At 38.8% G+C, this 15,923-nt stretch overlaps 1 protein-coding gene across 1 annotated transcript in view; it reads right to left on the bottom strand.

Moving 5' to 3' along the window:
* Positions 1-3,179: 3,179 nt before the first annotated feature.
* Positions 3,180-15,923, bottom strand: part of LOC145391751 (thioredoxin domain-containing protein 11) — a 29,378-nt gene continuing 16,634 nt past the window's right edge. Inside the window, exons 12-15 of the mRNA XM_080266289.1 lie at positions 15,128-15,356; positions 5,836-5,947; positions 5,025-5,218; positions 3,180-4,495 (exon numbers count right to left, since the gene is read on the bottom strand). Of these exons, the coding sequence (XP_080122415.1) occupies positions 3,901-4,495; positions 5,025-5,218; positions 5,836-5,947; positions 15,128-15,356 (1,130 nt within the window). The 3' untranslated portion in view covers positions 3,180-3,900. The remainder of the gene's footprint in view (positions 4,496-5,024; positions 5,219-5,835; positions 5,948-15,127; positions 15,357-15,923) is intronic.

Below are 15,923 nucleotides of genomic sequence, written 5' to 3' on the forward strand. Positions count from 1 at the left end.
GTCTGTCTGTCTCTCTGTCTCTCTCTCTCTCACCAGAAACTGCTGTATGAAAACAGTACTTCATTTAGTTTATGGTAAACTAGATGGGCAGAATCCAGAAAATGGAAGAAGAGATACATACTACACATCATTACTCAATGTCTGTGCCTTCAAAGTTTTTGTCTCCACATTTTGTCAATCAACCAGCATAACTTCTTATACCACATTTATCATTACTTAAAAAAGAAAAAAAAAAAAAATGAAAACTGCATATCATCAGTTAAATCACTGATATCCTTGAAGACTGACCTCTCTTTTTTTAACATATTTCTCTGACAGGCTAAAAATATCAATTTGGCCACCATCATCATCACCCCAACCCAATTTCCCACAAATAAATATGGTGGGAAGGATCCAGATAAAGGAAAAAGAAAGCATACAAGCATAACACATCAACAGAGTGCCAAGTGAAATATGCTACACATCTATACACTTATCATTCACTCCTTCAAAATTCTCACCTTCATCCCACAGGCATATAAGTCATCACTTCAAGACATATTCTCAGTGAGCAGGGAAGCTCCCTAGTACCTCTTACTAAGTGACTTATTTTTGGATATGTCGGGTTAATATCCTTTGTGCGTTATATATGTAGAGTATGGTGATGTCTGATGGATTTATATAACACACAGTAGAACAGTATGGTGTAATATACAAATTAAACCACATAGGAAAAGGTATTAGGGAGCTTCCTTAGCTAATGAGAATACCTGCCAAAGTCAACTGTGTGTGCAGGTAAATCATTACTTCAGGTGAAACATCTATACTCCAAGCTTTTAATTCACAGCTAAGGGTTTAAAGTGCAAAAAACCCTCATATTTAATTTAAAAACTGGTTTAGGCCGAATCACAAGCAACTTAAGTGAAGCTGAAAAATTCAAAGTGCAAGAAATCCTCATATCCTATTACAAAATAATTTATGCTGCATCATCAGCAACCTGAAGTGGAAACAGGAGTTGATTCTTCAGCAACTTAAAGATTAGGTAACTTTAATGAACTACCTGTACTGCACCAGTAATTTCACAAACCCACTGTAAAATATATATAAATAAAGCTCCTGTATTCTTTCCAAAACACCTCAAACTTATATTCTCTTCCATAAACCTAAACAAATTACCTAAGCTAATCCTACCCTGTTAGAATGCAAGAATACATCTCAAAACAAGAATAAACATAAATAAGTACAGCACTGTTGAGGACAAGAATTTCATCCAATATTACACCTCTTCTATCTCTCTCCCTCCTCTTCTATCTAATATTTAAAAGCTGAATGAGGCTTGCTATGTTTCCCTGCTCATACATACAAATAATCACTTAATAATTTCATTTTTTCAATTTGTCAAGCAGTACATGGGTGGCTATCATCACCCTGGAAGGTGCTACCATGTGAGTGAAATGTGGTATACATTTGGTAACTAGCCAGACAATCATCACTCTCAGTCAGGAACCACTCAGTCACAAGTACAAAAAGTCAAAGCCCTAAGAGGTGACTTTAACAATGTTACAAATATTATTACACATTTCAGATTTTTTCCCCAACAGTCTCTAGTAACCACTGGAAAGCAGCTGGTTGGTTTTGGCACTTGAGTTAGCTTCCAGTCCACTGAAAACATCAGCTGTACCATGGACCTCAATATGAGGATTCCATCAGAGGGAACCACACCATCATTTTGTGACTGATTGATTTCTTCTACATCTCACTTTCCTCTACTGGATAAAATTGCTAAGCTAAGAGAGGCTTGGAGTGCTTCTCTGTCTATAGATAATGTTCTCTGATACTATGCAATAGGGAGGACAGTGATAAACATGCTCTGTGTGTGAAACAGGTGTAGTGGAACAGTAGGCAAACTTTTATCACTGACTTAACAAGTGTAAGCTATCAAATATATAGCATTATGTGTAAATATCTACATGTATCTGTAACTGGTGGGTTTATACCTGAATAACTTTTAAATTTCTCTCATTTTTTATTTAGCAAGGACTGAGTGAGGTAGGATCCAGAAAAAGTAAGAAGAATGTACAAAAGTGGGAGAACTATGAACAATATACCCAGGGAATTGGGCAACACACTCATTCACACATCATGCAATCCCCATAATTTGTTCTTATATAAATAAACTCTGTATCTATCTATCAACCTATCTACCTACCATCTAGAGTAATTATGCATCATCTGAGACCTATAAATCCCTCATATATAAATTCAATCTATCCATCTGTACTTATCTATTCATTTATCTACCTATTTTCTGACATCATAGTCTATCTTTCATCTGTATCAGCTTTTAAAAATCTTACGCTCATTTTAACCCCTTTAACTGAATGACGAGCTTTTCATTTTATTCTTGCCATCTCCAGACTAGTTTATTCAGATTTGGAGAGATTTTTTAAACTGGAAAGGTTAGATATAAATTTCAGTAACTCCTTCATTTGAAATCTCTATCAAATGCTGAATAAAAACATCCAAAGAGGGCAAGAATAAGAAAATAATAATAATATAATACAAAATAAAAGGAAGGTTTGTTACCACCATCAACATTACTGCCCATATTAAGGATGGGTGGGGTAGAATCCAGAAACAAGGCAAGAAAGAGTAAAAATGGGAGAATGTAAAGAGAATGCAGAGAGGGAAAAGGAGAGGAGGGAGAAAGAAAACCTAAAGAGAGAGAGAGAGAGAGGGAGAGAATGTAACAGAAAGGCTCTCGTCTCAAATAACTATCAATTTCCAGACCACACAATATACAGCCAAATGCATATAAAACTCCCAACCAATAGCAAATCCATTACCAAATGCCACTACATTTGCAAATAGACACTTCTATGATGGAGATGGCAATGTGAAATCAGAGACAGTGTTCGTGTGTTTGTACTGAATATATGAACATGTATATATGAACACGTTTGCCTGATTATGTATATCTGCATGAGAGTGTATAGAAATGTCTACCCAGAGACAGTGTTAGCCTGTATGTAGTATGTCCCTGAATATGTATATAGTACCTATGAATATGAAAGTATGTTACCAGTGTATCTGAATATGTATACCTGAATATGTGTATCTATCTTTTTTAGTGTGTGTGTGCTGTTCAGTTTGGTTTACCTGGTTTCTAAGTGTGAAAGCATAATCAAATAAGTGTGAGCATCTGTGTATATAAGCATGAGACTACTACAAATATAAGTGTGTCAGTGTATATGTATGAGGGGCTATCAAAAACATGTAAAACAGTGTACAGTATATACAGTAAATGTAGGTGCATGTTAGGTCCAGTAACCTATGCATAAAGTAATCTATATATCACAGGATACTCCATCATTTACACTACCCACCTGGTCCAACAACACTCAAGCAAAAGTCCTCTTACCTGACTTCCTTAGGACTTTGGGTCGCATTCTGGCTGGCTTTGGAGATTTCATAACACTTCTTCCTTTGCTACTCATTCTGCACAGGGCACATCAACATCCTCTTCTATGTTATTGATGTAAACCACATCAATATTAAAGTAACATAAATAACAAACAAGAAAATGTTAATGAGTAATATGCAAAAATAAATCAGTAAGGAAAAGATGCTAAGAAGCCTCCTATGCCACATGGAATACTGCCCTTCATCAGAAACAGATAACAAAATCAATCGACTATCAAGAGATATGGTGTCCAATTTTCAAATAAATTATACATTCATCCCATACATAATGTGTCTGTTGCTTTCCAAGTAGTCTGGAAGCTCTTAGGATATCAGTGTGTAAATGGGTAAAAAATATATGCCATAAATGTAGTCTGATTTCACATTTCTTGATAAAATAAAGAGGCAACTAACAGCTTTGAAGACCTTGAAGTCAGATACGAGGACTTTGACCGTACCTCACAACTCATCATGCACCTCAGTTGAGCTCTCCTCTTCCCCAGATGAGGAATAATTAATCTCTTGTATTAAATATTGGAAAGAATCTAACATATCACTACTATTAGGAAATCTCTCTTCAAAAGACAAGGTTAACAAACTCTGTACATGGTTTAAATGGTGAAGTCTTAACCTAATCATCCTTATATCTCTAATAAGCTGGGATTTACTCAACTGCAGCACCCGGTAGTGTGGGGTGGGGGAGGATGAGGTGGGGGAAGATGAGGTGGAGGAAGATGGGGCAGAGGAAGAATGGGAGAGGGAAGATGGGATGGAGGAAGAATGAGCAGGGGAGGAATGGGTGGGAGAGTTTCGGGTGGCTACCACCAGACGAGATAAGATGTGGCGGAGTCTGAGTGTGAGGTGGGTGAGGCGTGTGTGGAGGCGGGAGGTGACCATAGTGGCCCGCTGAAACACACGACTGCGGCATTCCTCCTCACACCGGGCCAAGGCCAGAGCCAGTCTGTGCCGTGGGTCGAGGCTGCTAACCAGGAACGCTATCAAGCTGGCTGGGGTTAAGGCTTGGCTCGAATCAAACACTCGACTGTCACCCTTCCTGTAGATATACAGTATAATGTGAAACTGAATACGCAAAACTGCCAACAACTGTATGAAAAACACCACATGAAGACAATCCTTTCTGGTACTGTGCAATGCATCTCTCTACTGAACTTTACCAAGTACAGCACTTGATAAGGCTCGGTAGTACAAAATGGTCCACAATACCAAGAAAGAACTTTCCTAAAAAAACATGATTAGAAGCATCATTTGGGAATTACTTCTAATCATTTAATCTCTTTGTTATGAGGGGATTTCCAAGAATGAAAGGCCTTACTGTATCATAATGCAACTGTGACCCTTGGGAGATTCAAGGGTCTAAAGATAGTTTACTTCAATCCATAACATTAAAATGTATATAACCAACTTAAACCTTTGGTGATTGAATGATAAACAAATTTTCAACTACCTCTTTGAAATTCAAATCAAGGTGTATCACACACTTTCATTCCCTCTGGTTCTTCAGAACACCTGACATACATAAAACTGAAAATCATGACGAAAGTCCTGAATGTAGCTAATGTTACCTGAAGTGAGGGTATACGATGATTGTGGGTAGGGTGTGGAAGGTGAGGTGCCAGGGTAGGGTGTTGTGTAGAGTGTTGAAGCGGGCAAAGGTGACGTTGGGGAGGCCGTGTGCTGCATGTGCCACCGTCAACAACACGTGCCCAACACTGCTACACGCTACACAGTTACCACTGTAGTGTAGTACCACCACCATCTGAAAGTGCGGCAATAGGACAAGGCTAGGTGAGGTTAGACTGAAGCCATAGATATTTCAGTTTCATATATCCAGATGGTTTTATTCAATTCACTGGATATCCGTACTTTTCAAACTAGAAGACTTTATACACTCTTCATTAACCTCCTTCATTATTATGGTTTTCTTCTACTCTGAATAAAATAATTTAGTATCAGCAACAGTGAAAAAATGTATATATGGCTACTGTTTGAATGAAATAAAAGTTATGTTCTTGAGTTGAAGCAGTTAAGTGGTTCCATGTAATAGAACTGACTGTTACATTTTAGAGCTGTCAATAAATGGCTGGTACTATACTTGATGGAGTTGGAGATGGATGCCTTCACGTGGTGGCACCGATATAAACATGTGGCTCCACTGCCTGGGTATACAAATGTCCCTGAACTACTTTCCTATCTCCAAAAGGAGGATGGTGGAATGCAAATGGGTAACGTAGGTCTGCAGTCCACTGGGTTCACGTCCAAATGACCTGGGGTTGCACCTACTACTGCTACTACTACTATTACTACTATTACCACTACTACTACTACTGCTACAACCATTACAACTACTACTACTATGCACAATGCCACACTAACCTCTCCTGGCTGCTGCGTGACTCGTAGGTAATTGGAGGAGCTGAGCTCTCTGATGCAAAGGCATGTGTCCTCACAATTTCTCAAGGCCTCCTCTCCGCTGCTCACCAAGGTTCTATAAGGCAATAATCTTGAAAGAGTGAAGGAGCACATACTATAACACTGAGTCAACCCTGAAAGAGAGAAAATTGTCCATGTATATCAGGGTTCCGGTGGTCAGTGTACGCCATTCTTTGACTGCAATTAATACACAATATAAAACAGCATAAAATAAAGTGCTGTGTAAACAGGCTCTAATATAGTACACTACTTTTTAAAGCAGAGACTGCGAAAGTGTGGATACAATCCCAGTCTCTGGCAAGTCTGTGACATGCTGCCAAAAAAGTATGATAGTCTACCGTTTGGCTGTGAAGAAGGTGTGTGAGTTGGAGATAGGGCAGCCTATCACAGAAAGCAGGGTACCATGGAGATAATTTGCTACTAACCAACCCTTCTGGGATTAAAGCATGTAGTTATAGATGGATATCCACACTATTTTTAGCTAACATCAGACCGTTTTACAATGCTGAAGAGAACCCCAAAGGACCTGTAATGTTAAAATAATCACTGTTAACCTTCTGGCAATGAAAGAACAAGTCAGTATTTCATTCCAGCTAATGACTGATGATTTAATTCAGTTCAAAGAAAATCACCACAGCCAAAGTGTTAGATGATCCAGACCAAATAATCGTTACTTCTGATGCCTGTGATGAAAATACAGATTGTTTGGCTCCTGTAACTGGCTTTTTTAATGTGTTCTGTAATGTAGAATGCATAGTTCCATAGATGACAACATTGGAGTTTGCATACACTTTCATTTACCTGGTTTTCAAAAAGTGTCTGTAAGACCAACAAGTGTGACACAAAGTGTACAAATACGTACCCCAAGCAGTCAAAAATTATGCAAAACCTTACTGTACACATACTCAGCAATTTAATAAGGGGCTCAAAAGTGAAGCCAGACATGTGCCAAAATACCCTAAAGTGATATTTCAGTATTACCATCCATCCATCATCCACTTCTATGTTGTCCCATGAGGAGCATAGGAACCCGGGGCTAGGTAGGTTGGTCTTAACATTTAAGATGAGAGTGACCAGCCTCACTCATCCCTGAGTGGCATTTACGTGAGCATTTAACCCCAACCAACCCTTGGATATAAACTTACACAGGCTCAATCCGATTGGAGTGCCTTAATTACCAGCTAAACCACCAGGCGCCATAATTTGATTATATGGTTGCCACCCAGCGTAGTAAATGGTTTCCTGGTGTACAAGAAACCATTTGGCTTGTCACTCAGTGTAAAATCATCCACAGGCAGTAGGAAGAGGAAAGAATGAAGGAAAGAAAGACAGAAGAGGGAGTGTAAAGTAGCCTATAAGCTGAAGAAAGAGGAAAGAATGAAAGAAAGACAGAAGAGGAAGGATAGAAGAGAGGAAAGGGCAGAAACCCAAAGCATCACTACTGTACATCAAGTGAGTGGATGGTGAGTGCCCTCATCTACCACATTATTGGAAAATAACCTCTGTAAGTGTTTTCATTTATGGCACACCTCCCTATCCCTCAGAAGAACAATGGACTGCAAGAGATGGGCAACTTCAGCCTGTAGTCCACTGGGTTCACAATCCAGATAAGTCTATGGCAGAACAAACATTTTCTGCACTTGCCTACCTTCGCTTCTGAGTGCCTCATATGGCAGTATATAATCCAACAATCCGAACTTCTAATAAGGACATCTAAGTGAAAACAATGATAATAATGGAAAAAAAATTAAGCAATACTTCTCATCTAATGCTCAGAGATGCCCCCCCCCCCAAAAAAAAAAAAGACTGGCTTGCATTTGTTTAATTTTGATATCTAGATAAAAACACTGATGATGCTTGTAAAAACTTTAGGCTCTATCTCTCTGCATCTAGTACTCACAACATTTATCAGGGAAAAAAAAAAAAAATCATTCTCAGATTTAATACTATGACCATCAGACTACTGAGTATGACAAAGGATATAAAAATACATTATGTATAAAGAGTGGCCAAAATTATTTAAAATGCATAATAAATATTCAGCTAATGCAATACCTGTACTGTTCAGGCAGAGAACTGATCATGCCAACAACAATACAAACATGAGAACATCTACACGGGAAAAATTTTAGACTATACCTCTCCTTGATATTAAAATTAGACCAAATAAAATATTTGGTGTACTGCATCCTCATTGTCTTCAAATAATTATGTAAGTTTTAGAGAGACCATCCGCTGTGACATGGTTAGGAACAACCTGATATCACTGAGTGGAAAAAAAAAACATCTAGAGGGTGTCAAAAATAAAATAAAATGTAATTTATCAAACTGAAGGGGTTAATCCACTTTCCCATTTCTGTACTGTGTTATAATGAGGACAACAGAAGACATGTACAGAAATGCAAAATTTTACATACTGTACAATATATAAAAAATGTTTACAGTGTAAAGTCAGGCATTTATTAAACACAATCTATAGCAGTAAAGATATATTGTAGGTGACAGCCACATACAGTTCTTGACTGGTGAACAGGAATTTACCAAGCTTGCAGTTAGCTGTGCTGCCTTCAGCTAACAACCACAGAACAAAATACTTATAAAGTGATGACTAGTACAAAACCTACACTTACCAGTTTATTCAAGCACTGTGCATCATGTACCAGTATTGCAGAATTTCTCTATGGTACTCACTTACATTGCAAAACTTAACTGAAACTGAAGTTTTACGCTATAATGTTATTATCCTCAATACCAAACCAAAATATTCTATTCCCCATCCTTGTGCTGCCAGTAAGTGACTGGCTCATCCAGGAAGGTACTAACATCAAAATGATATACCTGCAGGGTTAGCAGCCATACTTTAACCACAATCTGGCATGGACATTTGTCATAGGTAAAATGTCACACATGAAACTCTTACACAATCAAAAGCTGTACTAACACATAGCAAAGGTTTTTATATTTCCTTTTTTCCAGTAAGATGGCACAAGTATGTCTGTCTATGGCCAGACACACCAATCCCAAAAGGGGTGCCCACAAACTTTGGCAAATAACTACAACATGCACCCAACTGTCTGTGGTGGGGGCCTGAACCATAAAACAGTGACCATGTAAGCTGCCTATCAACATGTGTAATGGGCAGCCATCCAGTGAACAAGGCTGACCTATGCATAAAAGGAATGAAGTCTCTCAAAATGAAAGCTGCATTTAAACAAGATGCACAGAAAAAACTGCATGCACTGTACTGGTGATAAACAGGTGACAGTTTACTTGCAGCATAAGCTGTATACTCACAGTGTACCTACAGGTGAATAAATCAACATGTGTAACTGTACTATTTATTGAGCAAACAAATGTCAACATCACCACCACAGTAATGTTTGGAGGAAATCTCTTGGGTTACTTTGCAAATGTAAGTCACAGAAGTGTGGTGAATCTGAAAGACAATCTCCTCCTCCTATACAACAGGAGTTATGGTGGTGCTTACAAAACAAATGCTGGGCAGCAGGGCTGCATATTCCCAATCCACGACAGTATAATGAGGGGTTATCTAGCCCAATATTCTCACTCCTTTCACTTACTTTATAATGTGAACACAATAAAAGGAAAATATTCTTCAGCCCTTACCTTCAAGGATATCAATTACAATCACAGCTAAAACTGAAACACTAAATCGATGTCATATAAACGTGTAATGTATATTAAAAAAATTAATAAAGTAAAATAAGTAACAATGAATGCCCTTTGCTGCACTACAAGTACTGCATCTACTGACATTAGTCACTGAAGTCTCAAGTCCCAAACACAATACAAATTTACATGCAGGGAAGAATAAACTACAAATAGTACAGTATTAAAAAAAAAAAAAAATGAGGCATAAAACTTGGCAAATGCAAATCAAGGTCTAAATAACTCTCCCAGGATACATCTAACATTTAGTATAACTGAAAATGATGATCCGTGATTTTCATGCACAAAAACAAGGTAGAGAAAAACAAGAGTTTAAGTGGTATACTGTGGTTTATGACTACATAAACTGACCATGGCAGAGACTTTTGCTCTTATGCATCCTATTTGTTTTAGCTCTCTGGCAGATTATCACGAGCAAGCAAGCATAGTGAAGCGATGTTTGCTCAATGGCTGAGAAATGAGCAGCCCAACATGACACAACCCAACTGTAATGGTTTTCAAAGGCTAATAACTTTTTTACTACGTGAGCTAGAGAAGAGACTCTTTCAGCAGGTAGTACATACATTCAATAAATTTTGTTTTTAGCTATATACTGTATTTACTCATGAGACCAGACACCCCTTGGAATCCCAGCTTTCCAAGGGAATGTTACGACAGCTTCAATTGACATGCTCCACGATGAAATTGAATTTAAAAAGATTTCTTGTCGTAACACTCTGTTTTCTTGCATCAATTCTAACAATTAAATATCGGACATTACGTTCATAATTTTACATGAACATTTTTTCTATGTTTAGGGGGTGAAATCAGCAAGGGTAATTGCCCCATTTCTGGGTTTTATCATTTGATCAGTAGCCAAGCGTTTACCGACACAGTTCGTTGACACAACAAGTCGGGAGCAGAGAAATGAACATTGCGCGTGTGATAAATGCTAAGGTGCCTCGCTACATGTGCATCCAGAGAGAAAACATGAGAAAGAAAATGTGAGAATGCAAATATTTTTGCTCATTTACTCTTCTGTTGTTGTTCAACTACTTCACCAGAAATGTTGAAAGTTTACACCAAGATGAAATTATGATGATAGGCTTATATACAAACGCTTGCTCGCTTATCGAGCGCTCGCAAAGAGCACTTTATTGGTGATAAAACTACACCCCTACATCCTTTCCATAGCACTTTTTCATGACTAGTCCATACTTTAATCTTAATTGCTTCACTACATCATTCAAGCTGGAGAGATGTTAATTTCAGGGAAGTTAAAAGTGACATAACAGGATATGCTGCCTTCCTCAAAAGTATTACTGAACTTTCCAATATTATATTATCATCATCATCATTATCACCATCTATTAATGCCCAGATACCTGATTCCTGGAGGGAGTGGTTTCAAACAAACTGCATCCACATGGCCTTGTCCTCTGCCTCAGGTTGTAGTCCCTCTATGACTTTCCTAATCAATTTCTCATTCTCCCTTTCCTCTATAAGGCTTAAATCATCACAGGGCACTCCTTCACTTTCCATCATACCCACATCTACATCACGATGCTCTTGAACATCGTCATTTGTCTGTCTGTCTCACCATGTACTTCTACATGCTCCTCTCAACATCAACATACCTCAAATTTCTATCTACCATGACTAGTAGGGAGAAAGTATAAAAGTGGGAAAACAACCAACAGCATGTTTAGTGATACAGGCCACACAGCGATTCACGTGTCACTCAAGTCACTGAAATCCCAGCTCCACCTCACAAGCAAAACCATCGTCACATATTACTGTATCTTGTATTCTTCCTACACAAGTGTTTCACATAAAAACTGCTTGATGGTAATTCTGTTTCCTGCCAAGTTGAAAAATCAATGCCAAACCAAATCACCAATATGTTTCAACCAGCCATACAAATCACAAGTTGCGTACAGTATTTTGCAATGCTGGTGGCCGACAGACACTTAAAATAGTTGGCTATCCAACCTCTGTTAACTAAAAGGTTTCTGGGACTTCTACAGATAATATTCAATGATCAAGTGCTAGTATGCTGGAGGCTTTAATAACAAGAGAAATTACTTTATAGAAGCCTTTAAGATAACTGTACTGTACACTTGCCCCAAGTATCTCAGCTGACTAATAGTAATTTAACCCTGAAACTTCAGGCTTTTTTTTTTTTTTTTCCATAGTTTGAATTACAAACTGGTGGAAGGTTATTCACTAATCTTTATCTTCAAACAAAGTAAAGTCAGGATAAAAATTCCCGAATATTCCACCATGTCTGCTTCGCACATGTCGCTTTCCTCCCATCCAGATGCTTCATATCACAGTGTTAACTGTGGATATAACATGCCACTCTCAGCTTTGGAACAACAGTATAATAGAGCAGCACATGATCTTTACTGTACAAGGCATAAAATGAGTAGAGAAAATATTGTGTAGTCATATTAGGGCTGGATATTCAACCTTTTTGTGGAAAACACTAATTCTAATGATGTCATCTGAAGTCTGAGGGTTGAATACAGAAACAAATGTACAGTACCAATACTCTCTGGCATCACCTCCTTACCTGCATACTATCCTCAATATTAAGTAACTGACTGCAAAGAAAATGCAACAAAAAGTCAAACAATGCATATGTATGAAGTGTGTTAATGTGAAGTGCAAGACACATTAAATGAAATAAATTACTGTAAGTGGTGGCGACCATCATCCACTCACTTGATGTAGAGCTGCCTACTTCTTCCTTAACCTTTATCATTCTTTTTCTGTGCCTACAATGCTCTCTTCCTATTTCTCCTATCTTTCCTGTCACTTCTTATTGCTTTTCTTTCCTTTACAGGTGGATTTACATTGAGTGACAAGCCAAATGGTTTCCTGTATGCCAAGAAACCATTTACAACACTGGGTGGTAACCATATAACCAAACCATACATGCTCCCTATGTGTCAACAAGTGGGTTGTTGGAGGGTTAGTGCCCCTCCCCGTAAAACAAATAACTCAAAGTCAAATGGCCACCCCTTACAGGATTATGGCGTCTGGCAACAGATAGATAGAGATAGATAATTACTGCCATGATTCCTCTCAAGGATTCCCATGAAGAGATAGGCCGTGGTACAGCTGATGTTTTCTATGGACTGAAAGCTAAATCAAGTGTCAAAACCAGCTAACTGCTTCCAAACAGTTGCAAGAAACTGTTGGGAACAATGAAATCTCAGATGTGCAGTAAGAGCTGTAACATTGTTTGAGTTTCTACTCTTTATGTTTATGAGAATCAAAGTCTGGGCACTGGCAAGGAAGTACACTCTCAAGGGTTCATTTGGTCTCAGATCACAAGACCTATGGTATGCTGTACAGCAGTCATTAACCCTGAGAACTAAGGTGACATCATAATCAGCTTACTCTTGTTGCTTCCAAACAATATGATTCAGCTTGGGTTATTCTCTGTCAACTGGATGGGACTGATACAACATTGGTAAGTCCCATTAATATGAGAGGTCTTTCCTAAAATGAAAAAAAAAACATTTGGTAACAATAAGAATAAAGTCAAGGATGTCAACCAGAATCACGGGGGGAAAAAGCACAGTCACTAATACAAAGAAACTCTATTGTGATAAGCAGATACATTTCATTTAGAACTGGTGTGAAGTGGTAGGTGGGGGGTGCTTATCATCCACTCACTCGATTTAGTGCTGCGCTCTGGTGCCTGCCTTTTTCTCTCGTTTTTCCTTCCTTCCTCTTCTGTCTTTCTTTCCCTCATTCTTTCCTCTTCCATCTTTCTTTCCCTCATTCTTTCCTCTTCCTTCTGTCTATGGGAGACTCTACGCTGAGTGACAAGCCAAATGGTTTCCTGTACACCAGGAAACATTTACTATGCTGGGTGGTAACCATATAACCAAATTATGGCGCCTGGTGGTGCAGTGGGTAATTAAGGCACTCCAATCAGATTGAGCCTGTGCAGGTTTACGTCCAAGGGACGGTTGGGGTTTATTGCTCATGTAATGCCACTCAGGGATGAGTGAGGATGGTCACTCCCATCTCAAATGTTATGACCAACTTGCCTAGCCCTGGGCTCCCATGATTCTCATGGAACAAAACTGGATTGGATGATGAATGAAATGAACGTGACACTGTTTATGTTGGTAAGGACTTACATAAAGACAGTGGAATCTATGATGAAGAACTGAACACCAGAATCAAACCTACAGCCCATCAGACATCACTTCCCTGTTCCATCCACCTGACCTGTGCTGGAAGGAAACTCCTTCACATGGTGGCACTAATTTAACCAAAAGACTCCAATGCCTGGTGATGCAACATCCCTCAATTCCCCTCCCTATTACCCCATGGGAGGATGGTGGACTGCAGGATAAGGGCAGAAATAGTCAGCAGTCAACTGGGTTCCCATTCAGAGGTAAAACAACCACCCCCTGACCATCATCTTCCCCTTCAACATTGTCTACCACTATAAGCAAGTCGGAAGAAAGCTATGCCAAAGAGGTGGATATCACATCATCATCATCATCATCATCCGGACCTCCTTTCCCACCCCAGGGCAAGGTGAGGAGTAGCAATGTTCAGACAGCCTAAGTCTGTCCAGTCCAATGGGCCACGCTTCCATTCACTCATCATTCAAGCCCCCGGAATCCTGGCTCTATCTGATAAATGTGTGTGTGTGGGGGGGGAGGGATATCACATGCTGAGAATTAATACATCCAGTGGAGTGTAGAAAGAACAAGAATGCCAATGACATGAATTCTGAAGATAAAGCAAAGATAACTTACCCTCTAATATCACACTTTATCCCATACACAAATGCAAAAAACCATACAATTACACTGCAAGAGGAAATCCATCTGTATACATACAATACACAAAATCAGGGTATAAGAAGCATATTCAAACTTATCCTCTAATGACACACTCTAAATCTATGTATGAATACTAACACCACATAAATATACAGCAATAAGAGATCCAAATGTCTACATACTGCTTCTACTTACATGCACAAGTCAGTCTATAAACCATGATAAACTGATAACCCTTTCACCCCAAAATGACAAACTGCATTTTTCACTTTAATCAAGCTACCATGCAACGATTTTATTCATGTATGGAAGACCTCTATTACTGAAATGGGTAAATGAAGGCTATGTCTAACCTTTTCCCTTCAACAAGTCTTCCCCAAGCAGTACAAAATCATAAATGCGAGGGGTTCGTGAAGGCTGTACGTAACTATTCCAGTCTGGCAAGTATTCCTTAAGCTGAGGAAAACTGTAAGTGGAAAGCTTATTGGAGGTTCTATCTTACCCTTCCAGTCCAAAAGGTCTCCCCCGAGCTGAATAAAACTCCCAGGAAACAGCAAATATAAAATAAAAAGTACAGTATGGCCTCAGGCTGAAGGGTTAAGTGAAAGAAAACACTCTACCTATCCAGTTGCTTCCAATTCAGTATGTTCCCCAAAGATGAATACAAACCAACAGAAAGAAAAAAAAAAAAGTCTTCCTTGGGATGATGGAATTAAATATGTATAAAAAAAAATAAAACAACACTCTACCTGTCCAGCTGTCCATTGGTGTAGTTGATAATGAAGTTGGCCAATGTGTGCTTGGATAAACTGGCGTCCATGATGAAGTGTGATTCTCGCTGAAGGTCAACAATCACGGCTGCAGTGTTGGCCGGTTCCCTGGTGGTGAGGTTGACCCCCAGTCTCTCAGCCACGTCCTTGTGCCGTATCGAGTCCACCGCCACAAATGACAGGGTTTTGTTGGTTTTGGAGGCCAGGCCTTAAGTATAAATAAACATAAATATAAATGTAAAATTAAATGTAAAATAAAAGTACAGTACTGCACACAATCACATATACCGTATCCACCCATTGTAACCCAGTTTCATTTCTAGTGCTCTCACTCTGGGTTTTTCATATTCATGCTATACTACAACCTCCCACTCACTCATTGATACAGGCATCACCACACCTTCATTTAGTCCTCCTGGAGCCTCTATGCATGTCTGTATTCCATATCAAGAGTTCATAACACAGGCAACTTTTCTTCTTTGCACCAATCTACAGTACTCTCCATTTCCATTGCACATTTACCTCTCTTTTTCTAATACTGCATCATGGTATTTAACCTCAAAAGTAACATCCTTTTCTCCTGTTCTTGCTAACACTATAGGCTACAAGTTTATTCAATGCAAGGAAGACCCAGAAAAATGAGTCAATATCTGCTCTCTCCAATTTAAAGGCTTCTCCTACATAAACTACCCTGTTATACCATCTGGTCGCAGCATAAATAAAACAAGATATCGAGTGCTGGAGTCAAAACCATCAGTTTCTCTCACTTCATCAG

Source organism: Coenobita brevimanus, chromosome 19, assembly GCF_032717465.1.
Source record: "Coenobita brevimanus isolate Jiangsu-jjx chromosome 19, ASM3271746v2, whole genome shotgun sequence".
Classification (NCBI taxonomy): domain Eukaryota; kingdom Metazoa; phylum Arthropoda; class Malacostraca; order Decapoda; family Coenobitidae; genus Coenobita; species Coenobita brevimanus.